Source organism: Oryza sativa, chromosome 6 (assembly GCF_034140825.1).
Source record: "Oryza sativa Japonica Group chromosome 6, ASM3414082v1".
NCBI classification, from domain to species: Eukaryota; Viridiplantae; Streptophyta; class Magnoliopsida; order Poales; family Poaceae; genus Oryza; species Oryza sativa.
In genome coordinates, this window is record NC_089040.1 from 1068706 (window position 1) to 1092065 (window position 23360).

At 42.3% G+C, this 23360-nt stretch overlaps 4 protein-coding genes and 1 pseudogene across 4 annotated transcripts; 2 read left to right on the forward strand and 3 right to left on the reverse strand.

Annotated features, from left to right (window-relative positions):
* The first annotated feature begins 1071 nt into the window (after positions 1-1071).
* On the forward strand, positions 1072-9397 carry LOC4339931 (protein ENHANCED DISEASE RESISTANCE 2). Its single transcript, XM_015787730.3, has 22 exons — positions 1072-1607; positions 2402-2476; positions 2707-2760; positions 3496-3561; positions 3785-3885; positions 3964-4022; positions 4102-4218; positions 4349-4389; positions 4475-4575; positions 4660-4755; positions 5167-5231; positions 5312-5383; positions 5476-5631; positions 5787-6016; positions 6120-6159; positions 6251-6384; positions 6478-6579; positions 7374-7418; positions 7873-8013; positions 8095-8190; positions 8380-8481; positions 8833-9397. Exons 1-22 carry the CDS (start codon positions 1326-1328, stop codon positions 8929-8931), a joined length of 2274 nt encoding a protein of 757 aa, XP_015643216.1. The 5' UTR covers positions 1072-1325; the 3' UTR covers positions 8932-9397.
* Positions 9398-9842: 445 nt separating this feature from the next.
* Positions 9843-12819, forward strand: LOC4339932 (multiple organellar RNA editing factor 2, chloroplastic). Its single transcript, XM_015787732.3, has 4 exons — positions 9843-10274; positions 10396-10493; positions 10603-10668; positions 12451-12819. Exons 1-4 carry the CDS (start codon positions 9910-9912, stop codon positions 12591-12593), a joined length of 672 nt encoding a protein of 223 aa, XP_015643218.2. The 5' UTR covers positions 9843-9909; the 3' UTR covers positions 12594-12819.
* A 113-nt stretch (positions 12820-12932) lies between these two features.
* LOC107281409 (formiminotransferase cyclodeaminase-like protein) lies at positions 12933-13902 on the reverse strand (annotated as a pseudogene).
* Positions 13903-14978: 1076 nt separating this feature from the next.
* On the reverse strand, positions 14979-20187 carry LOC4339933 (chaperone protein dnaJ GFA2, mitochondrial). The gene is made up of 17 exons (XM_015787731.3): positions 20046-20187; positions 19853-19936; positions 19654-19745; positions 19088-19171; positions 18960-18998; positions 18470-18595; positions 18008-18058; positions 17843-17930; positions 17683-17747; positions 17506-17580; positions 16967-17039; positions 16781-16872; positions 16462-16533; positions 15893-15949; positions 15758-15806; positions 15457-15523; positions 14979-15372 (listed from the first exon to the last, which is right to left on the reverse strand). The coding sequence occupies exons 1-17, from the start codon at positions 20158-20160 to the stop codon at positions 15273-15275; spliced, it is 1329 nt and encodes a 442-aa protein (XP_015643217.1). The 5' UTR covers positions 20161-20187; the 3' UTR covers positions 14979-15272.
* Positions 20188-20806: 619 nt separating this feature from the next.
* Positions 20807-21862, reverse strand: LOC4339934 (uncharacterized). Its single transcript, XM_015787072.3, has one exon. It carries the CDS (start codon positions 21693-21695, stop codon positions 20970-20972), a length of 726 nt encoding a protein of 241 aa, XP_015642558.1. The 5' UTR covers positions 21696-21862; the 3' UTR covers positions 20807-20969.
* Positions 21863-23360: the final 1498 nt, after the last annotated feature.

Consider the following 23360-nt stretch of genomic DNA (forward strand, 5'->3'; position numbering starts at 1 on the left):
CAAGATTATTAAAATATTAAATAATTATGCATCCGTTCCGAAACCAAACTTTCTTCATGGTCATAACAAAACTTTGAATCGCAATTCTTTGTGTTTGTTCTAGTGCAGTTCATTTTAGGCCATTTGTATATTGATGCACGTGAATGGTGTTTTTCTCTACAAATTATTTTTTCATACACTGATTCGTTTATTCTATAACATCTATTTCCCCTTTTTTTATTTGAATAAATATTAAACTCCACAAGTTGTGTGTTTTGAGCACCATTCCTGTCTGGCATGTGACATTTTTACATAATCAATAAAATCTTGAATCTCAAAGGAAAAAAAATTACATGTAAGATGATATCAGATGTTCATATTGGTACCATGTCAACATAGATACTGTAATATTGTAATTTTTCGTTTTTCTGGTTACGACTTATCAGGGTTGTATCAATATGAACTTCGCACTATGTTACGTGAGTCGTTAAAAAAAACTTAGATGTTGTACACTTAACAATCGAAAATTCAACATGGTGTTTTAGTGAAGGGTATTTCAACTAGTTTGAGAGTTTTTTTTTTGGTTAAGAGTGTTCTAGACTTACGGGTTACGGTTTTTTTTGTTAGAGTGGCTTATCTAACCATCACTGTTTTCTCTTATGACTGTGGATTACGACGTGCACGTTTTCCAAACCTCTAAATGGGAAGAGTATCACTTTCTATATATAAATGTTTTACAATACCTTTTTTAAAACAACATTTAACTTGCTATATTCAATTCATTCTTTTGTACCATTGAATATGAACAAAACAAAAGTTGAAGACCAAGAAGTGGTCATATTCATTTTCAAATAAATGAAAATGTCACAGAAAAGGTGGAAAACCACAAATTCCTTTAATGCTTGTACTATTGTCTTTCATATTTTAAAACAGTACTATCTCCAAAATTACAAAACTTCAATGGACTCAAAAGACCCCCCAAGTCAACAATAAGTAATTTAGACAAAACACAAGGTCTAGACCAGAAATTTCCTCGAAAAAGGCAAAAGCCAAATATTTGAAATAAAAATGCAAAGTAGTAGTTGGGGATTTAATAGTGGCTTACAATAATAATTAATCTCTCGTCTTCTCTCTCCGCCTCCCCCGCCTCGAAACCCTCCCCTCCTCCTCCGCCTGTCGCCGGCCACCTCGCCGGCTCCGGCCGCCGTGATTCGGCGGGGCCTGCGCCTTGCCTAGGCCTCCACGTTCCCCTCCGGTGCCACCTCACCCGCTGGGGTATGGCTCATTGACGTGGCGGCCCGGGGGACGTGACGCGACCCAGTTGGAATTCGAAATCACCGCCGGAGATGATGATGAGCTCGTCGACCTCGAGGAGGGAGGCGGCGGCGAAGAGCTCCGAGCTGGGGCGCGCCGGCGGCGTGGATCCCCCGAGGCCCTCCGCGGCGGCGATGGCGCGGAGCGGGGAGCTCCCCAAGGTCTCGGCGGCGGCGACGGCCGCGGTGCGGCACGAGGGGTGGATGCTGCGGTACGGGCGGAGGAAGATTGGGAGGTCGTTCGTCCGCACGCGCTACTTCGTCCTCGACAACAAGCTGCTCGCCTACTACAAGAAGCAGCCCAAGGACAACATGGTATACACATCATCATCCTGCAACTTATGCTCTTGATTTTGCTGTCATACTCGCGAACTCGCGATGCGATTCATTTGTCGTAGTCTCGCAGAAAGCTGCGCTACCTTTTTTTTTTCAAGAGTTTCTCATGAATTTTTAGCGGGATTTCGTGACTTGTGGTTTATTCTGTCCAATTGGGTGGAGTGGAGGATCGGAGGATGTTCTAGTTACGATAACTAAATCTGAATGTAGGGGAATTTGCCTGCATCATGATGCGATGCACATGAGTTTTCTGCCGTTATTTTGGATTTTTGAGTGGTTTGACTAGCACATAGAACCACCTGCCTTATTTTAATGGTATATGATTATTGCAAACTGATGCCAACTATTTAACCGTGAAGCTGAGTTGGAACTGTTTACCATCTGTATCTCCGGATGCTTTTAATTTGAGGCTAGGAAGTGCTAATTAATGACATACTGTTGTTAAGTAATGGAGTTTTGTCTCTTCAGCTCTGGGTCATTTAGAGTAGCGTTTGCTGTAAATGTACTGCTTCGGTAGATGTAAAGCATATCGTTGGAGAGTAAGAATGTCTGAATGAGTCATGGATTATGATTCTTGAATAAGATTCTTATAGCTGAAGTACTCTTTATTGTAGAGTACTTCAGCTGAAGTACTCTTGATTGTACGCCTTATTCGGAGGATTTTAACCTAATAAATTGCCATACTGATACACGAGTTTAGATTGGAAATTCTGCAACAGGAGCATGGTGGCTGCTTTATTTTGATTATTCATTTAAGATTTGTGGATGGGCAGGTGCCAGTGAAGGCGCTTCAAATAGATGGAAATTGCAGAGTGGAAGACAGAGGGCTTAAAACACATCATGGTCAAGTAAGTTCCCTCTTCTCATATTTAATTCATCTAGCATCATAACATAAAGCATAAAGCATAAAGCGTATCATTTAATTCCTTCAATGGGAAAGTTTCTTGATACCTTTTTCTTGAATAAATTCACTATCTTTTAGTTTAAGAAAAACACCTTACTTTTGAGGGGTACTGCTGTACTGTTGTGACGTTAATACCGTCATTTACTTATTTGTAGTGATATTCTTGTTTTGCAGATGGTCTATGTTCTGTGCATATACAACAAGAAAGAAAAGGAGAATCATATCACGGTTCGTTACGATGCTAACTTGCCAAACCAGAATACACTCTATGTTTGAGAATTTGCTTTTAAACGCACTTGCTGATATTTTGTCTGCAATATATAGTTTTTACTACTGCAGTGTATTGGAAAAAGCAAGTATATAAGCTGGATGTTAACCCTTTTCTTGCCATCCTTTTTTGTGTACTTTGTTTATGGGTCATATATTTCTGTTGACCTAAAAAAGGGAGCGATGCCCTTTCTACATCATTCTGGTTTTATAGTTAAAAGAAGACGCTACTTTCACTAGCATTAGTGTAGCTTTTGGATATAGTTAAAAGAAGACGCTACTTTCACTAGCATTAGTGTAGCTTTTGGATTCCCTTTCTCTGCTTGATAATTGACTAATGCTATGCAATTTTATTTGCTCAAGTTTAATTGACAATAACAGTGTAACACTACATATGGGAGAGATGCTAGTGGTCCTTTTGTGTGTACTCTTTCATTTAGTATCCTATAGCCTTTTTCTGTCACATATACCTATACAGTAAGGGTAATTTTACCATCCTTGAAAAAGTACTGAGAGGTACCACACTTTCTAGTATAAAATTTGGTACCTCCAGGTATTAAGTACCTTGAGATACAAAAAAAATTAGTGTAAAATTTAGGTACATCGAGGTACTTTTTTAAGGACCATAAAATTTCTCATACAGTAAACTTGTCATTATTCAAATACCATCTTAATCCTAGTATTGTTCTTCTACAGATGGGTGCGCATGATATCGAGGATGCCCTGGTCTGGAAAAAGAAGCTAGAGCTCCTTATTGATCAGGTGTAGTAAGTCCAACAGACTGTAACAACATATGGCAATTGTTCGAAGTAATAAGGATATTTCAGCCCCTTTTTCATTAGTTTCTTGTTTAGCTACGGTGTAAGAAGGTTCTCCCTTGTACATATTAGATTCAAAAGAAATCTATAACATCCATTTTTTCAATAATTCTATGACACACCAATGAACTGTCCTAGGCATAACATCGGAGATATTCATTCTGCAGCAACAAGACACTATGACGGCTAAAAACCGCAAAGCTTTTGCTTCACTGGACTTTGACATGGAGTTTGGAGGCCCATTATCATTCTCTGATCGTGACAGTGGGCAAGTGATTTCATATTTTATCTAGCTGTATGTAAGTCCTTCTGGTTAAAAGTAATAGGAGATTTTACTCTATTATAGACCGGAAGATGAAGAAGAGCCCCGGCCTACTTTGCTTCGTAGGACAACTATCGGGAATGGTAAACATACTTTTAATTTTTTATTAATATTTTGTAATGGCTACACGAGAGAACTTAAATACACCATTTCTTTTTCTAGGCCCTCCTGATTCGGTACATGATTGGACCAAGGAGCCTGATATTGGGCTGTCAGATCAGAATGACACCAACCATGCTTACTCAAGAAAGAACTGGCGGCTACTTAGATGTCAGAATGGTAAGTTCACAGCCCTTTACGTAGATTATATATAGGCATGCATATAAGGGGTACTTTAAAATTTTGAATTCAACTTTAGGATTGTTCAAATGAAGTTACAATTAGAGTTTCCTGGCTTTATGATTGGCAGGCTTGCGCATCTTTGAAGAACTTGTGGAGGTTGAATACCTTGTATGTACCTCTCTTACCTATATACTGTCAAAGGCAGACACGCCAATGCTATGAGTAACCTTTTATGCCTTGTGCACCCTTACAGGCAAGAAGCTGTAGCCGAGCAATGAGAGCTGTTGGTGTGGTGGAAGCCACATGTGAATCCATTTTTGGGCTAATAATGAGTATGGATGTAACACGATATGAGTAAGTGTGTGCTGTTTAAGTGTTTTACTTCCTAATTGCTTTTCTATGAATGCTGACCTCAGTATTATTTATGCTCCACTGTAGGTGGGATTGTAGCTTCCAGTATGGGAGTTTAGTTGAAGAGGTTGATGGTCACACTGCAATACTATATCATCGGCTACAGCTGAACTGGTTTTCAATGTAACACCTTTTCTTGTACTGATTATTTATGTGCACATATCATCTGGTTCTGTTATAACTTGCATGAGGATTGCATTTTATATCTTATTGAAAGTCTAAATAAACTATTTGAGCACGAACTTTTTTCATTTGGACTTGAGTGTAGAATATTTATGCCTGGCATATATTGTACAATTCACTTGTTGGAATTGCCTCTGCACCCAATAGGGCAATGCCAACTGCCAAATTCATTACTGTTTTTGCTGTTTGGACAACTGTTGCTAAATTAAAATTGTAGGATGAGAACTTCTATATGGCAGTATCATACTCCACAAGACCTGGGTTCTTTACTTTATATCGATATATTATTGCATTACCTCAGATTTGGAATAACATAGCTACATCTAATTTAATAGATAACTGAACATGTAGGTTGGTCTGGCCCCGGGATCTTTGTTATGTACGATATTGGCGGCGCAATGATGATGGAAGTTATGGTAATCTTTGGATGTCTCCTTGTTGGTCACTTTCATCATTCTGAAGCAACTTGTTTGATTCAATGTTCTTAAACCTGCAGTTGTACTGTTCCGATCTACTGAGCATCAGAATTGTGGTCCCCAACCAGGATTTGTGAGGGCGTTTATTGAAAGTAATTTGCCTTCTGCTTATCAGGATGCTTGATATATTAAAACAAGTGTTGCACAACTTTTGTTTTTTAACCTTAACTTCCTACTAGTTCAGGTGGAGGTTTTAAAATTTCTCCTCTCAAATGCGTCAACGGGAGACCACGCACTCAAGTTCAACACCTTATGCAAATTGATCTAAAGGGATGGGGCGTCAACTATTTTTCATCGTTCCAGTACTACTCTTTGTTGCAGATGCTCAACTGTGTTGCTGGTACAAAGTACAAACCATTCTTTTAACTTTTGATGACATGTCCTAATTTCCCGTGAATGCTAAAAATGACAAATAAATACTGTTAATTAATCACAACGTTCTTTCGTGTTGATAGTATGTGTCTATGTTGGTCTAACATTTGCATTTATGTCCAGGATTGCGTGAGTACTTTTCCCAAACTGATGATATTCATCCAGTTCCGAGGATTCCTGTGATGAGTACTATGGCTACTGTGTCCAAATTGAAAAAGGATAAGAAACTCCAAGAAACTGACTTAAAGACAAAACAAGCTGATTTTGGACAAGTCGATAACAAAAATTTGGATATGATAGATGAAGAGTCAGAAGAAGATGATGACTATCAAGTTCCTGAAGCTAATCTTGAGGTCAAAATACATACTACACTTACATTTGTACTATTTTTGTAGTTTGAAGAAAGTTTTACTGCTGATTCATTTAACACTGAAGTCTTATGTGATTCATGTACAGGAGGCACCTACCAGATCTGACAGTGATGCTAAGTACACAGGTTTGTTCTTTTAGTCTGATATGTGTATAATTTGCCTAGATGATTTATCATTTTTTAACCTTATCCTTTGTCATTATATTGGTTGATACAGATCCAATAGATTTGTCTTGTTTTTCGGGCATTATTCGTCGGGATGCAAATGAGAAAAGCCGTAACTGCTGGACAGTACCTGATAGCAAGCTCTTTAAAGTTCGTAGTGAGAGCTTTCCACATGACAAATCAAAGGTCCAAACATTAAAAGTGGCACAACAGGTTTTCCTAATTCTGAAGTATAGCAGGCAATTAAGAGCTTAGTGCATTTCCTACCTGACTTTACAGGTTCCCGCAACAAAGTACCTTATGGAGCTTGTAGCAATCGACTGGCTTAGGGACATAAAGCGAATGGATCATGTTGCTAGGCGGAAAGGATGTGCAGCTCAGGTAAGCAAATAGTTTATGGTTACTTCATGCTCTACCCACATCTAGGTGCCCTTCTTTCTGAAATCCACTATTACATGATTATGTCTATGCTTAAAATTCCAGTGTCTAATATGCAAAGTAGCACTTGAAAATTGGAATAATATAGAACGATTACCTTTTGCAGAACTGTTTGTTCTACCAGAATTGTACTTGTAAACAAATCGGTTTTCCAAACTCTTTTCATCGACCTTGTGTGTGCTATCAATCTTTTTTCATTGCATATTAAACTTTAGCTGTGTAGAAGCTTCATTGCTTCAGGTAGTTACTCTGCGTTCTAGTAGTGAGCACTTTGAATATGTACCTAATTACTTATATGTATCCTGTGAACAAATAACCTGCTGTAAGATCTACATATGTGTAAAATTATGAACGTTGATACAGTTTGACAGAATTATCTGGACTGTATTTTAATTGATCTTTGTTTTAGACTTTATCTTGCATAGTTTGAAATTGGAAGTGCGCGTCACTTCGCCATTACTTAGGATAGGAAAGTTGATGAGAATCAGTGAGATGGTGCAATCAGCAAGTATCTCACAATTATGTTAACAGAGTTGATGGTTTTTGCTTGAAACTTTGTTGTGATGTTAAGTGTTTTCCAGTTTGACTATTGATAAAAGAGATCCTTGCACATGCATATTATATATATGGTACTGAAGACAATCTTCCTTATCTGCATGAACTTAAGTGAGGTCCTAATGAAGTATATCTACTATACTAATAGTATGATGATTCTCATTGAACTTTTACCAATGTAGGTTGCTGCTGAGAAGGGGATGTTCACCTTTGTTGTAAACATTCAAGTAAGATCATATTTCTTTTATGGTCTCTCCTCCATGGCTAGTTTCTTTCTGCTGTGCTCACGGGGTTCCTTACAGGAAGAGAACTCCTGGTTTTCACTTTGACAAATTGTTTACGCTTTGACAAACTAGTTCCTTGCACAATTGCTATTAGAAGAAAAATAGAACTCCCTGGTTACACTTTGACAAAACCCTAGCTCAGAATCTCTTGTTTTTTTTTGTTTGATTAACATTGCCAATGAGAGCAGATGCAGTGACCTGCTGTGTAGTTTTCAATGATCATACCAGTTTTGTTGGCTTGTTTATAGCTTAGGCCGGATTATTTTGTTCGCTTAGAGAAAAAAATCATTATTGCTTTCAGTTTTCCCTTGAAAAATACCAGTTTTCATTCTGTGATTCCATCAGGGCTCGTCTTCTTTATTTTGGTCACGCTGATCAGGTCTGTTTGCATTTGCAGATTCCTGGATCAAGCCATTACAGCTTGGTCCTCTATTTTGTTACAAGAACCTTGGAAAAAGGATCACTGTTACAACGTTTTGCTGATGGCGATGATGATTTCCGAAATAGCAGATTGAAGCTCATCCCATCTGTTCCAAAGGTCTGGTCTAACTTTCGGAGTGTATAGCCCTGTTGATTTATAATGAAGGCCTTTCTCACTTGAGCATGTTGATTTCTTCAGGGATCTTGGATAGTGCGACAGAGCGTCGGAAGTACCCCTTGCTTATTGGGAAAGGCTGTTGATTGCAGTTATATGCGTGGTCAAGAGTACATAGAAGTGAGACACTGAATATAGGCACCTTAAATATTAACACAACACAACTCCTATTATTTTAATTACTGGAGAAATACATTATTCGAGCATGTAAATACCTGGCAAAGTTGAGATATGACTGAAGCAGTAGAACATTAGGTTATTTAGGGCATCTCTTGAACAAACAAATTTATTTTTGATATTGTTATGCAGGTAGATGTAGACATTGGTTCCTCAGCAGTGGCCAATGGTGTTCTGGGCTTGGTGTTTGGCGTCGTTACGACTTTAATAGTTGACATGGCTTTTCTTATACAGGTATGTATGCTCAGTGGCTCCCTCATTTTCTTCAGTCTTTACTCTCCAAGAGCACCCTTTTGGCTCAGCCGCAGCCAAAACTAAAATTTTGAAACTTAATTTTAGAATTGATCTTGAGGTTTTTCTTAACATAGTTTATTTTTCAGCATTTGCTTTTAAGTCGGTAATGATATATAAAAGTTTTACTCAAATTATTTTTGATTCCTAATAAGCCGTTTTACGGTTTATCAGCTGTAGGCCAAATGATTAAACTGCAAGATCCAGTTTGAACTTTGAAGACTTATGTTTCTATAGCTAATAAACAGTAGTATATCTCAACTGGTTCACATTTCTCTACCTTTACACTTGCAGGCAAACACATACGACGAGCTCCCGGAGCAACTTCTAGGTGCTGCACGGCTATCCAATATCGAACCCAGCTCAGCAATAGTTCCTGTACTTGATAAATAGCTCTTCAAGGGAATGAAATCAATTGAAGCAGATTCTTTAATTCTTTGCTCGGAACTCCATTTTCTGTTGATTAGCTGCAGCAGTTTGCAGTTTGAGACGGCAAAAGTGTCATTTCAGGACTGGAAGCGCGACCATATCCTCCAATCTGTCTTTACAGTTTTCAGATTTTTCTGACACCATGCTAGTAGGTATAGATAACATATAGTATGTGATTATACGGCATTATACATACAGAAAAAACCAATTCATGTACAACTCAACGTGGTACCTTGCTTTTTTTTTTTCTCTTTGTAGCCAATTGTTGTCGATCTGACACCTCAATTAGATGCTCTCTTCCTCTCCTGGATGTAAATTGAACTCGTTATCACTTGCTTGGCCTTTGAGATTCCTATATACTTCTTAGTTTTATATTCAATAGAGTGTACTTCCTCCGATTTCTAATGTATGATATCATTAATTTTTGTGATATGTTTGACCATTCATATTATTCAAAAAGTTTATACAATTATCATATATTTAGTTGCGTCTTTATTTATCATTAAAAGTTCTTTAAGTATTACTTATATTTTGTATGTTTGTAAAAAAGATTTGAACAAGCCAAATGATCAAATAAATGTCTAAAAGTTAATGGCATGATATATTAAAAACCGGATGGAGTATATAGCCTTTTTACAGATCTGTAACCTACACGTTTGAGTTTGAATTTTTCGACCTGTAAATTACTCGGATTTGAATAATGTCGTAAAAGACATCCTGAAACTTCATAAACACGCCATTGCTCGCATTGCTCAGTACTATCAGCCACCAGTGTGATGTTTCATTCACTGGGCTTCATTCGTCCTCAAATACGGCCTACTAAAAGCCCATCTAAACACGAACCTCACTTCAACGCCACGCAGCTTTAAATTCGCGATTCCAAACCCCAGCCTTCGTTGCGTTGTCCCTTCTCCCTTCACTCCGCTAGGGTTTTACCCCGCGATGGCCGCCGCCGCGCGGAGGCTCCTCTCCCGCCGCGCCACCTCCTTCTCGGCCTCCGCTCTCCTCCGCCGCGGCGGCCCCGGTGCGCCGGAGTCGCTGCTGCGCCCCACCGTCGCCGCGGTCTCGCGCGTCGGCTTCCTTCGCGGGTTCGCGCGGCGGCCGGGCGGCGATGGGTACTCCCCGATGCGGTCCGGTGGCGGCGGAGGAGGAGGCGGAGACCGCGCGCCGACGGAGATGGCCCCGCTGTTCCCCGGGTGCGACTACGAGCACTGGCTCATCGTGATGGACAAGCCAGGCGGGGAGGGCGCCACCAAGCAGCAGATGATTGACTGCTACATCCAGACCCTCGCCAAGGTCCTCGGAAGGTGAAGCCTCTCTCTCCGCCGATTTGTCTCTCAGTTTGTGCTAACCTTGCCATGTATTTGCTCCTCACTTCCAGTTAGTTGGTTCGGAGGTCGATTTCTTATGTGGTTGTGTTTGCTGCAGTGAGGAGGAGGCGAAGAAGAAGATCTACAACGTCTCCTGCGAGAGATACTTTGGTTTCGGGTGCGAGATCGATGAGGAGACGTCCAACAAGCTGGAAGGTTTGTTCCTTGCCTATGTTTTGGTTTTATAAATACCTGGAATGAGAATACTTTTAGCGCACTGTGTGTGTTCATGTATCTGATGCACTATGTATGTGTTGTATGACAGGGCTTCCTGGTGTTCTGTTTGTCCTCCCTGATTCCTATGTCGACCCTGAGTACAAGGACTATGGAGGTAGCTTTCTTGCACAACCTCACAACTTCTGCAGGTTTTCTTAGGAGATCAATGGCTTTGTCATTTCATATGATCACTGATTGACTGATGTTGTAGATACTATATCCTAATTGGCCCCCCTATAGGCATTTGTTGCTTCCATTTTTACAGGATAATGCGATCGAAGTTAAAGTATATTTTAATAGAACTGCATCAAAATGAAATGGAACATTGTCTGGATACCGTATGTAGACTGTTTTCATGGCATGTGAGCCTATTCCGACCACATACTGATGTTTTGCTAGTAGTCCATCTTGGCAAAGCTGTGAAGCCATATAGGCAATGCCCTGCTTTGAATGCTAATGGACTGAAAAAAATGTCTCTCTAACGGTTCGGTACCTTGGTAAAATGGGGTTCTGATCAGTGGAGATGAGACATTAAGAACACTTTACCACCTCTTCAGTTTTTGATTAATTCAAGGCTTTGGTCTGTTTACCAAACCTGTAGTCCATCTTGGCAAAGCGGTGAAGCCTAATCGGCAATGTCTTGCTTTGAATGCTAATGGACTAATAGCAAATGTATCTCACGGTTCTGCACCTTACCAAATTGGGGTTCAGATCAGTGTAGATAGAGACACTAACAGTGTATTTACTGCCACATCCCCCTTGAGTCTTGATGTTTTACTGTTTTTTAAGGATTTAGTATGTTGTTGACTCAATACTAAATTGCTGTTCTAGACATACTAGTCCATCTTGGCAAAGCGGTGAAGCCTACTTGGCAATGTCTTGCTTTGAATGCTAATGGACTAATAACAAGTGTCTCTCCAACGGTTCTGCACCTCAAATGAATGGGGTACAGGTCAGTGGGGATGAAACATGCAATATGATCATGCCATTAAACATAGGGAAATTGAAATTTATGCTATGATGAGTTAGAATCCACTTCCCAATGTTCCTTGACTAGAATGTGGCAAATTTAGCTATTAAAACAATTTTGTGTTTCTCTCGCTTGCTTGTTTCATAACGATTTGGTATGTTGCTGACTCAACAGTACCAAACTGCTGTTCTAGACTTCACAGTCCATCTTGGCAAAGTGGTGAAGCCTATATGGCAATGTCTTGCTTTGAATGCTAATGGACTAATAAAAAATGTCTCTTCAACGGTTCTGCACCTCAAATGAAATGAGGTACAGGTCAGTGGGGATGAAACATGCCAACATGGTCATGCCACTAAACATAGGGAGGTTGAAAATTTTCCCTATGACAAGTTAGAATCCGCTTTCTAATTTTACCTGATTTGAAGGTGGCACATTTAGCTATATAAATAATTTAGGGTGGCTTTTTTTATCATATCATTTATGGTTTCTTACTGAATGTGAATGAATTTATGCACTTCCCCATGGATTTGTGCCATGTTATGCAGTCCATCTTGGCAAAGCAAGATAGCTATTTAGGCAATGCCTTGTTTTGAATGCTAATGGACTTAAAGAGAACTCTTCTTTTTCTCTTCTGCTCTTCAGTACAGTGAAGCTGTGTGGATCAGTTGAGATGAAACATTTAGAACTTATTCGTGGTCACTGGCTTTAACTGTTTGTATTTGAGACATCAGAGGTTACATTAAATGCATCATTGTATTTTTGGTTAATCTAGTTTGTTTAGAGTAGATATTACATGCTGAACAAAATCTGACCATTGTGTGAATCTATTGGCTTGAGGTTGGTAGGATGAGTTGCTCTGCTGCACTCTGATTTCTTGGAAAGATATTATACTCATGCCATATAATCTATTTCTATTTTGTTTTACAGCTGAGCTCTTCGTCAATGGAGAGATTGTTCAGAGGTCCCCGGAGAGGCAGAGGCGGGTAGAACCTGTCCCACAAAGAGCATCAGATAGGCCTAGGTACAATGACAGGACCCGATACGCCCGGAGGAGGGAGAACCAACGGTGATCTGATTATCAGAAGCCAAATAACAAAGCCGCCTGGGTGGCTTGAGGCCTTACTAGCATATGCTGAATGGAACAATCTAAAAATTGCTTTAATAGTTTTGTCGCTGGTATTGCTATTTTTCATGCTGGTGATTCTCACATCTTTGGATGTATCGCATTCTGTAATTACTGGAAAACTTGAAAGTACCTGGCTTGGAATGCATTGCTGCTGCTGAACTCTTCGGCCATGTGCACACTTGTAAATCAGTTAGATGATTTTCACAGCGAGCTACATGTCGTCTACTCTGAATTTGTTTTGTTATGTTTTTTGGTAAAATGTTACGCGTGAAAGTGTGATTGCATTTCTTGAGTTAGAACTCATCAGTGATCACTGGTCGAGAACTTGTGACCCCAACCAAATCAACTCAATTTCAATTTTGAAGTTTAACTCTCAGTGTCAGCCGCTGGACTCTCAGTGATCAGTGGTCGCACTGCAGTTAACCCTCAGTGTTAGCTGCTGATTTGAAGTATAACTCGACGATTTTATCCTGCGAATAATCAGTGAAATATCCCTTGCCGACGGAGAGGCCCTCGCCGGCGGCGAGCCGCTCCACCATGCCCTGCACCTGCTCGGCCCCGACCCTCGCCGGGTCGAGCAGGTTGCAGGCGACCTCCACGACGCCGCCGCCGTGCGCGAGCCCCATCGCCTGCACGGACGGGAGCCCGCCGCCGCGCTCGCTGACGGCGCGGGCGATCCGCCTCGCCGCCTCCACGTCGCCGGTGCGGACGGGCACGTTGTAGTTGTCGACCCAGCCGGTGGCGCCGACGACCACCACGCCCTTGGATCTCGGCGACCTCTCCGGCCCGGCGTCCGGTGCGACGGGCAGGGCGTCCGTCTCCGGCGCTCCCCGCCATTGGTCGCCGGAGGAGTTGGGCTTGAAGTAGCCGAGCTGCCTCCTGATGGAGGCCAGCGTCCTCCCCTCCCGGTGCACCGCGCCGAACAGAAACGTCGGCACTGCGGCGGAGGCGGCGGCGCCGGCGAGGGGGTGAGCGGCGCGACGAGCGTGTAGCCCACCCGGTTGTAGGCGTCGTCGGTGAAGCGGTTGACGACGACGGCGCCGCCGCCGCACGCCGCCTGCTCGATGGCGCGCAGGGCGGCGGCGTTGCGGCTCTCGGAGATGTAGAGCTTGCAGCACGCCAGCATCGTGGGCCTCGCCATCGTCGACGTCATCATCCTCCTCTTCTCCGGCGATGTGGAGATGAACACGAGACCAGCATTTGCTGTGTGAAGGAGAGCGTGTGGACAGAATTCAGCAACGCATGCAGCCTTTGGATTCGACGAATTTTGGAGTTCTCTTTTTCTACAAAAAGCGAACTAATTCATTTGAAAAATCGTGTAAAATTTCATAGGAATCTCAAAAAAAAGAGTGAATTGCACATTGGTCCACCTATTTTCACCAATGTTGCAGTTTAGGCTAGGGGCAAATCCATATTTTCACCTTGGGCTAGCTATGTTTACAAATTATTTCAGTTTGAACCTGTCCTCCAGTTCTCTCGATTCCTCCTCTCTTTCTTCTCCAATTGCCCAGGCATGCCGATCTGAGCAAGGAAGGCCATGTTTAGTAGTGTAGCATAGATCAAGGTCAAGCTCAGCTCCCACTGCAGTATGTGCTCTACTTCCTTGATCTTCACCAAAGCCTTTGCAGTACTATATCCACTCGTCGGTGGGGCTGCAGTCACCAAGATGTGCATTTGCTTCGTCTCCACCGAAGAGGAGCAAGGCTAGACCAATCAACGAGCTCGCCAGCACTACGGGGTACGTACGTGGGGTAGTGGTTGTGCTTGTGCTTGACCAGCTCTCCTTGCTGGCACTGAGAACCTCGAGCTCCCCCCATGTGGGAAGAGAGCAGCTCGTCGAGCAACACCACATCAAGCTAAGTGAGGAAGAAGAACACATTAGTCACTAACGCATGGGCCCACTAGACTAAAGTGCAAATTATGGTAACAAAGTCTGGTCCAAGTTGAAAAGATGTGTTATTGCCTAGTCCAATTTGCAACTTGGGTAAATAAAACTAGTCCAAAGTGAAATTTACTCCAAAAAAAAATGGCATGCAAGAACTGCAGAATTCGTCCGATCCATCCTCAGTCACATTAGTCACGACGACGAATTATATGCAGACAGAAATGCGAGACAAATATTTGGATTGTTTTTTAAGCAAGTTAACAAATTCCAATTCAGCACATCATCTGAAATACTAATTCGGTGCCAGCATACAATGCATAAAAAGATTTATGAACTCTGTTCTGTTCCAGTGTCCTTTCCAGCAAGAATTGCTGGGAACAAAATTGAGAACCTGAAAAATGAATAGAGCCAATATCAACTCAACGAGTGGCACGAGTCCAGAGGTTGGTACCGTGAGTTCCATACTTTCTTAACACACAAAATTATACAATACAGGATCCTGCCGCCTGTCTCACTGATGCTAGTGACATTAGGAGATTGCAAACATCAGGCGGCGTGGTGTATATTATTCCCAGCTACAAAATTTGAAACTGCTATATGTCGGCATGTAAAATTCCATGCATCCAACCAAACTATATCTTCTTGCCCCTGCAAATTTCAGGCAGCAGCCTATTCTATCTCGCGATATATGATGAGACTAAAGCACTAATCAAATGTACGGGTCGCTCCTAAAATCAGCTATCCCGATGCTCCTGCTGCCTTTGCGTCTTTCTCCTCTTCAGCTTGCTCTTCCTTCGCAAATTCCTCGATCAGCACGCGCTGTCTCGGTGTCAAATTCCTGTGTATAAGTAATACATGAATATTTGAACAGAAGTACTAGTAACAGCATAGGGCAGTTCAGTAAGTTCCGAGGAGAGCTTACGCAGGGATGTTGACATTGAAGTGGACATACTGATCTCCATAGTACGATGAATTTCTCGTCTTGATTCCTGCAGGATAAAGTGATGCTTATCACTATAGGCAAAATGAAATGTATCAACCGCTACAAATTTATGAGCCATGACGGCACTGGGTTTTAATAAAACAAGGCCCTTGCAGACTCCATTTTTACTTGGATGTGTAACTGAGCATGAAGTATTAAACATGCAGCCATATGCAATTTATGCTAACTAAAAAAAAAATTTTGCCCCACGAAAAGGTAAACACTATGTAGTGCAGTTTACCTTTTCCTCTCAGAACCACCTTTTGGCCAGGCTGAGTACCAGGCTTGACCTGTAATATGCAAGGCAGATGGAGAATTCCGACATAATAAACAAAGGAGAAGATTGAAAATGAGGGTAAACTGATTTTGGAGGTACCTTTAGAACTACATCTCCAGAGAGAGTTGGAACCTGAACTGTCCCGCCCAAAATTGCCTACAAAGATGTTTGCAGTTAATCTTAATCTGAATACTGATGAAATATGAGAACTGTGGAGGAGATGCCTACTCGACAACATTACAAGTTTTGTTTAGTATCACTAGAGATTATCAGACAATCACCACAGCATCGTTACTCGCTAGAGATAACATACTTTAGCTAGTTTTAACATTCAAACTACTGTGAAAAACAATTGTTGTTTGCCTGCTCTGTGGCAAATAAGGAACAGTCTAATAACAACAGTTTGTTCTAAGATTAAAGGGAACAGACATAATCTGCTAACACTAACTTGTTATCACCCAGCCCTAGAAGGCTATGCACAATCCTGCTTACAGACCACTACCACACTCCCACTCAGATTACCAGCTCAGCCAAAACAGAATGTAGTGACAACGAAGTATGGCCGGTAACTGAGTTTTTCTGTTTTCCCGCTAGGGATGTCCATTACTGAGCTGTGCAGTGGCAAATATAAGCATAGGATGCAGAAAAAATAATCAGGCTCAACTTACCTGAGTCACGTTCAATACAGCATCTACATGAATATCACCTTTCTCTCTTCGAAATACCGGATCCTCACGAACCTGGAAAAAACAGCATTACAAAGGTCATCTGCTTATCATCTTTTTCTCAAATATGCAGGAGAGCCGTGCATCATTGCATCAAGGGGAAAAGAATTGGAACAAATGACCAGACACTACTCTTGCACTGGGATCAACCTACAGCTAGTTGCACCGAGTGCTTGGTCCTGTCTGATCCCAAAGTAAGGTTTCAACTGCCTATTACCATTCATTGGCCAATGGTATAACTGCTAATGTGCAGAGGACTAACCTTCAGAGTTACATAAAGATCACCAGGACTACCACCATCTGGATCTGCTCCACCTGATCTAACCAACTTTATAACGTCACCATCATCCGTACCTGAATGAACAGAATAATGCTCAAGGACATTTAGTAACACAAAATAAGAGTATATGCGTACAAATAACATGAATGCTGACAATTTGAAAACTACCAGGCACTATGTTGAGTCGGATGTTTTTTGTTCCTGGCACAACTTTCCTTCCTTTGCATGACTTGCAGAATTCCTAACAACACAAGAACATTGCAATCACCAGCTCATCGTGACTAATCAGAATCTAGACACTGTACAAAAGGTATATAGGAGCAAATATAACATCAGAGGTCAAGTGCATATTTATTTCATAAAGAACAGCATGGTTCAGAAGTTATTGTTGTGGCTGATTTCAATTCATATATCTAATATCAGACAACTGGACTTAGGTGCAGTCAACAACCACCTGCATCACAAGTTAAATGACCACAAATTGAAAAAAATCAGAGGGGTTGATACACGTAATGAATAAGGATTGTAAGATGGTCAAATTTAGAAATACCGAACCCTACATCACAAAGCAATTCTGGTCAGGTAGGTACGGAATTTTATGTCCTAAGGACAACAACTCTAAACAGTTAACCTCCTAGATGATTTATTGAAGGCTAGATAACTGATTTATCCTGACTGCAGGTTATCAACACAAAGGGACATCATACCTTCACAGTCTTCCCACTACCACCACACTGTGTGCATGTTGATTGCATCCTGAAGGGACCAGTTTGCATGAAGATCTTCCAACAGCACATGAAAAACAAAGACAAATAAGCACAGTACTAACATTTAAATGAGATACCACATTAAATAGAAATAATTGTGCTAGAGGAAGAACTAACAAATCCTGAACCCCTGCAGGCTAGGCAAGTTTCAGGTTTGGTTCCAGGGGGTACGCCAGCTCCCTCTGGGAAAACAAAGAACTCTCATTAGATGATTAGGAACAATTCAAAGGACATCGATAGTTTGATATGTGCAGTAAATAGAAGCGCATCTACATACTGCAGGTGTCACATGTAACAGCAGTCTGAAAATTGATCGTCTTTGTGCACCCCTGAACTGCTTCCATAAATGATATTTCAAGTGCAACCTGTAGAATGGAACATGAAACTGCGATTCACAGAGCAAAAACATGATAGGTGAAAAAAAAATGAGTATAGAGCTAACCTTGGCATCATGCCCGCTAAATTCTCTCTCTCTGAATATGTTTCTAAAGAACTTCATTATACACACAGACAACAAAAGTCATATTAGTGCCGTTATACTCATATGATTAAAGTATACGAGCATGTGGTTATGTGATCAGCATCTATAAAATGAAGGATGATGAGATGCCATTTGTTTATCAAGCTGTAAAATAATTAAATAATGCAATGAAAGAAACAGAAAACCACTTATGGAAAAAGTATCAAAGAGGCAATGTCGCAGTATGTAGGACACAAGTTTCTGCTAAAACTCAAACAATTCAATAACTATAAAACTACAAAGATAAAATGAATTTCCAGACAACAGTATCTTTTTTCTGTATATACTCAGCAACATGAGTGATAGAAAACAATACAAACTAAATGGGAGCAGAACCACCAGAATAAAACCAGATGACAAATAATTAAACAAAAGATAGCATACATCATTCATTCCACCGCCGCCGCCACCTCCACCAAAAATATCCTCAAACGGATTGCCAAAACCCCCTTCATATGCACCACCAGGTCCTCCTCCAGCGGAAGCTTTCTCATACTGATCAGGGCCAACCTGTAATAGATCATGTCAAGGACAAGTTTGTGTTCAAAAGCTTGTATTGTAAACTTCTAAGACATAGCTTCTGACCCTAGGGTATAGCAACGAAAAGCAATAATCACATAATAGTCAAGTTGAATTATTACTACCACTAATTATGAGAATAGGATAACTAATGAATCTGGGCAGTGCTCTACAAGGTAATTGAAAGCTTGCGGCTTGGCAGCACCTTCCTGTCTAGCCTACCTAGGCAGGCAGCCTAGGGCCTTGGTAAACACTAAATTGAGGTTCCAGACCCATGGTAATTTAAATAATAGACCTTAGGCATTGACAGCTAAAATGTTGGCATTTGTTCAATTAAATAGGTTGAAATTGTTACCTGATCATATAATGATCTCTTCTGATCATCCTTCAAAGTCTGCAAAGAAGGAAAAATAAGTATGTCTCAGTATATTATCAGAAACTAATAATAACCTTTACCTATGTATTCCATGCTGAAAACTGTACCTCATAAGCTCGCTGAACCTCTTGAAACTTCCTCTCTGCATCAGAATCACCTTTATTTGTATCCGGATGGAGCTTTTTCGCAAGCTTTTAGGACAACAAAGAAAAAAAAAGGGATTGTGAGGTAAACAATACGCGATGATTTTTTTTTTCTTTCGATGGTGCATAAGGAAAGGAAATGCCAATGTTTTCTATATTAACACAAGGCTAATACATAACTAAAATTGAGGATGAGAAATGGTAAATCAAACAACCTCAACTGCCCTTTACTCAAGAGTCCATCAACCACTTTTCAGAAACATTCTGGTAGACAAAAAAACTGGTAGATACCCATCAACTTGCGGTTAACATTACTGTTCCAAAATCCAAATGGGTGATGATCTTTCTATGCACAAGTCCTGAAGTGTAATGATGGGAACTTCCAAAGTCTATCACTAAAATTAGCAACTAAAAGTTTAGTCTTCACTTTATAATTCAAGACTTGCGATATAGAACTAAGATGTGCCGCGTTGGTGTGCTCAATTTACACCCTAAGCATGACATAGTCTTGATTCCAGAGCCAACCATACCGCGTAATACGCTTTCTTGATCTCCCCCTGGCTCGCGTTCCTGCTCACGCCGAGCACATCGTAGTAGTCCCTCGCTGCCACCGGCCTCGTCCCTGCAGAGCCACACGAATCCAACATCACCAATCGACTCAGCCAAGCTCACCAAACCAGAAACAGCAGCATCTCCCTTCTTCCCCTTTTTCCCCATTGTTGTCCTCACCGTGGAAGAGCCTGGCACTAGTCGGCGAGGAGAACGGCGACCTCCACGCGGGAGCCGCGGCGCGAAACGCGTCGCCCCACCTCGCTGCACACCAAAGCAACCAACCAGAAAGAAAGATCAGTCACACTGGAAGGAAATCCCAGGAAATCGGGAGAGCCACAGTGCGGGGATGAGGGCGGCGGCGGCGGCTCACCTCCGTGGGCGCGCGAGCCGTGGAAGGGGGACGCCGACGCGGCGGGCGAGGAGGAGGGGAGGGCGCGGCGGCGAGCGAGGAGGAGGGCGAGGCGAGCGTCGCCGGGGAGCCGCATGGTGGCGAGGTGAGGTCGTGTGGCCTCGCCGTCGCGTCGCGTGCTTGCGGCTTAAGAAGTCCAGAGCGTGCGAGGCCAGCGGAGAACCTTCTCGAAGGCCTCCTATTGGGCCGTGTGATCTGATGGGCCTCTTGGCAGGCCAAGGCCCATTGAGCTCATCTCTTATTTCACGGGCCCTTCACGTTTCCAGTTTGGGTTTTGGAGCACAGGTTCTCGTTGATTTAGGCCCATTGTTTGATTTAGGGCTCGATGATATATATTTTTTAGTTCAGAGTAAATTTGACAAAACTATGTATATAACTTTGATCAAACTATCATAAAAACTATAAATTTGAGACGTTGTATCATTAAACACATATTTAGCACTAAAGTTATCATAAAACTATAAATTTAGAGCCAAGCATCACAAATCCACATATTTAAAAACAAAATTATCCCAAAATTACAAGTTTAGCATATTTTGATAATGATCAATTTATGTTTAGTTAAACTTGAAGTTGAAACTTTATGTATAGTTGTAGTACGTGCACACGTACTTGTAAGTATGTTTAGAATTTTTATTACTTGTTAGCTGATGTGTATGGTAATTGAGCGTGCACTCTAAACTTGTGTGTACAATACATGTTATCGGGTTGAACGTGGCAACAAATCAAAATGCCTTTAGTTTCCACTTTTTCATTGTTCAAGCACAATTTAAGTTTCAGTACACAACTTCAATACAATTATTTCTTCAATTTGTAATAAATTAGTTAATTACAGTAGCATCTGGAAATCAAATTACACCCCGCGAAATGAAATTAGCTGATCGATCACCCCTTGATGCCGGTGCTATTATTCCCGGAGCAGTTACCGGAGTTCTTGTACGGCTCCGGGCAAGGGCCGCCGATGCAGCGGTCGTGGGTGAGGCCGGCGACCGCCGCCTCGGTGGTGTCCTGGCTGCACGACGCCTCGCCGCCGGACACCTCGTAGTAGCTGGAGATGGACACCGGCCAGCAGTGGAAGGTGAAGTTGTGGCCGCGCCTGCCGGCGCTCACGCCGCGCGCGCCGCCGATGGTGAAGCTGAGCGACGCCACGGCCTGCACCACCACCTGGTCGGTCTCGCCGTCGTAGAGCCTCGCGGCGAGCGACGCCGGCAGCGCGGAGGCGTTCAGGAACGCGGACTTGGTGACGAAGTGCGACTCCTGCTGCGGCACGACGAACGCGGGGAGCGTGAACGCGGCGAGCTCCGTCTGCGCCGCGGCGCCGTAGATGAGGCGGACGAGGTTGTCGCCGCCGAAGTGGACCACGGCGCGGCCGCTCGGGTTGTAGGCGCGGAGCGTCACCTTGTACTTGACCAGCGACGCCGCCGACGGCGACTCCGGCCGCTCCACGGACACCGCGCCGTTGGCCACCGACAGGTCCAGCTCCACCGGCCGGAGCACCATCCTGATGGCCAGCACCACCGTCGCCGCCACCGTCGCCGCGAGCACCGCGGTCACCGCGTACCTCGCCACGCCCAGCCATGGTAACTTGGTGTGCTTGCCGTCGCCACCCATGGTCTGCACTGTACACTGTCAAGCACACACATCGCCTATACCTGTTGCTAGCTTTATATATGTGCATCACGAATTCGCCATTTCCATTGCTATGTCATCTCTCCTATGTTAAGAACTTGTTCTGCTCACATGTGGTTTCTGTGACTGTGATCGATTTGACAGCCCACCCACTAAATGCAATCTGCTAATCACGAGCTGTTTCTGCAGCTGCAGCTGCATGCAAGAACATATTCTGCTCACATACATTGATTTCTCAGCTTAGGATCAGAGTATTGTTCATTACTCTACCTCATGGTCCTAACAGAAATTATACGCACTGCTAATATATAATAATGACTTTATTCGTCGTCGCTTTCGTTGGGCCGGAGAGCGGAGAGGTCCAAATTTAAAAAGAAACCACTACTCTAAAAGGTTTACACCGTTAAATAATCTGTCGCGCTCTGCGAGAGGAATTGCTGTCCGTGGACGGCCTGCAAGTTGTGAGCCGTGCGTCGATTCTCGCCGTCGTCTGCGATACTTGACGTCAATCCAGTACTGTAACATCCTGAAAATTAACAATTTTCTAATTATGCACCACGCCGATTCTTATGTTTTTAATAACTTCTTAAACCTAGAATATTATAATTAGAGAGACTTCCTAAAACTAACTCAAAACCTCTCCTTTTATTTAATTTCCTTTTGCGGTTTCTATTTAAAACCATCTTGGGTTATTTCTTGATTTGATTCAATACTTTCCTCCGACCATAATTTCTTTAAATTTAGTTCGAAAACCCTTTTTTTTTGTTATGAATTATGGTCCAAAAATCCTTTCCATATTGCCCTTGAACCTAAACAACCGTAATTCCGATTCCATTGGAATTAATTGTTAACCCATCCTTTGATCTTAAACCTATGCTTTGATTCCAAACCTATACTTAGTTCCCTTTCCAAATTTTAAATATCCAAATTCCTCCCTTTGATCTAGCCATCGTTAATCTCTATGGTTGGATTTCCTATTTGGCAGAAGAATAGCAATATTACAAATATTGTGAATGATTGCTCTTGTGCTGAGAAGAATAGATTTTTATTTTATCCTCCTCTTCCAAATTGATTCCCTATTAGCCACAAATAATTCTTCAAATATTCCTGCTATCAAATTTAGGATTCAAATCCTTTTTATGTTTACCTCCAACCATTTTCCTCCAAATATATATATTGAGGAATTATATTGTTAATTCCCCTCTCATTTGAGTGCTTTGATATTTAGTCCATTATATTCTATATCCAAAAACATTGCACTCAAATAAATTGGAAAATCCCTCCTTTGCCAAATTTCCTTCCAAAACTTCCTATTCAAATTCTTTGCAAAACCTAGCCATCCAAATCAATTATTCAAATTAGACTTCTTCCTTTTTGTCATTGGGCTGAAATCCCCTTCTCTCTCCCTTCGGCCCATCTCCCTTCTCGGCCCAAACCGGCCCATCCAACTCCCAGCCGCACCACCGTCGCCTCCTTTTCTGTGGGCGCTGCCGCCGGCGCCATGGGCGCGCGTGGCGCGCGTACGCTTGCCGCCGCCGCTGCCTTGCCAACCACGGCAAAGCCATCTCCGTGCCGTGCACTCCACTGCCGCCGCCACCCAACCCTCCCGCGACCGCCGCGTGTATGCGCCGCCGTCGCCGACCAATC

What these genes read in the sequence shown, in the direction of transcription:
- LOC4339931 (XM_015787730.3), top strand. Translation starts at nt 1,326, where the DNA reads ATGATGATGAGCTCGTCGACCTCGAGGAGGGAGGCGGCGGCGAAGAGC. An exon ending in AGCAGCCCAAGGACAACATG is followed by an intron (nt 1,608 to 2,401) that starts GTATACACATCA and finishes GTGGATGGGCAG; the next exon opens with GTGCCAGTGAAGGCGCTTCA. An exon ending in ACATGGCTTTTCTTATACAG is followed by an intron (nt 8,482 to 8,832) that starts GTATGTATGCTC and finishes TTACACTTGCAG; the next exon opens with GCAAACACATACGACGAGCT.
- LOC4339932 (XM_015787732.3), top strand. Translation starts at nt 9,910, where the DNA reads ATGGCCGCCGCCGCGCGGAGGCTCCTCTCCCGCCGCGCCACCTCCTTC. An exon ending in CTCGCCAAGGTCCTCGGAAG is followed by an intron (nt 10,275 to 10,395) that starts GTGAAGCCTCTC and finishes TGTTTGCTGCAG; the next exon opens with TGAGGAGGAGGCGAAGAAGA. An exon ending in TGAGTACAAGGACTATGGAG is followed by an intron (nt 10,669 to 12,450) that starts GTAGCTTTCTTG and finishes TTTGTTTTACAG; the next exon opens with CTGAGCTCTTCGTCAATGGA.
- LOC4339933 (XM_015787731.3), bottom strand. Translation starts at nt 20,160, where the DNA reads ATGCGGCTCCCCGGCGACGCTCGCCTCGCCCTCCTCCTCGCTCGCCGC. An exon ending in AGGTTCAGCGAGCTTATGAG is followed by an intron (nt 18,999 to 19,087) that starts GTACAGTTTTCA and finishes CCTTCTTTGCAG; the next exon opens with ACTTTGAAGGATGATCAGAA. An exon ending in CTGTATTGAACGTGACTCAG is followed by an intron (nt 15,950 to 16,461) that starts GTAAGTTGAGCC and finishes ACATCTTTGTAG; the next exon opens with GCAATTTTGGGCGGGACAGT.
- LOC4339934 (XM_015787072.3), bottom strand. Translation starts at nt 21,695, where the DNA reads ATGGGTGGCGACGGCAAGCACACCAAGTTACCATGGCTGGGCGTGGCG.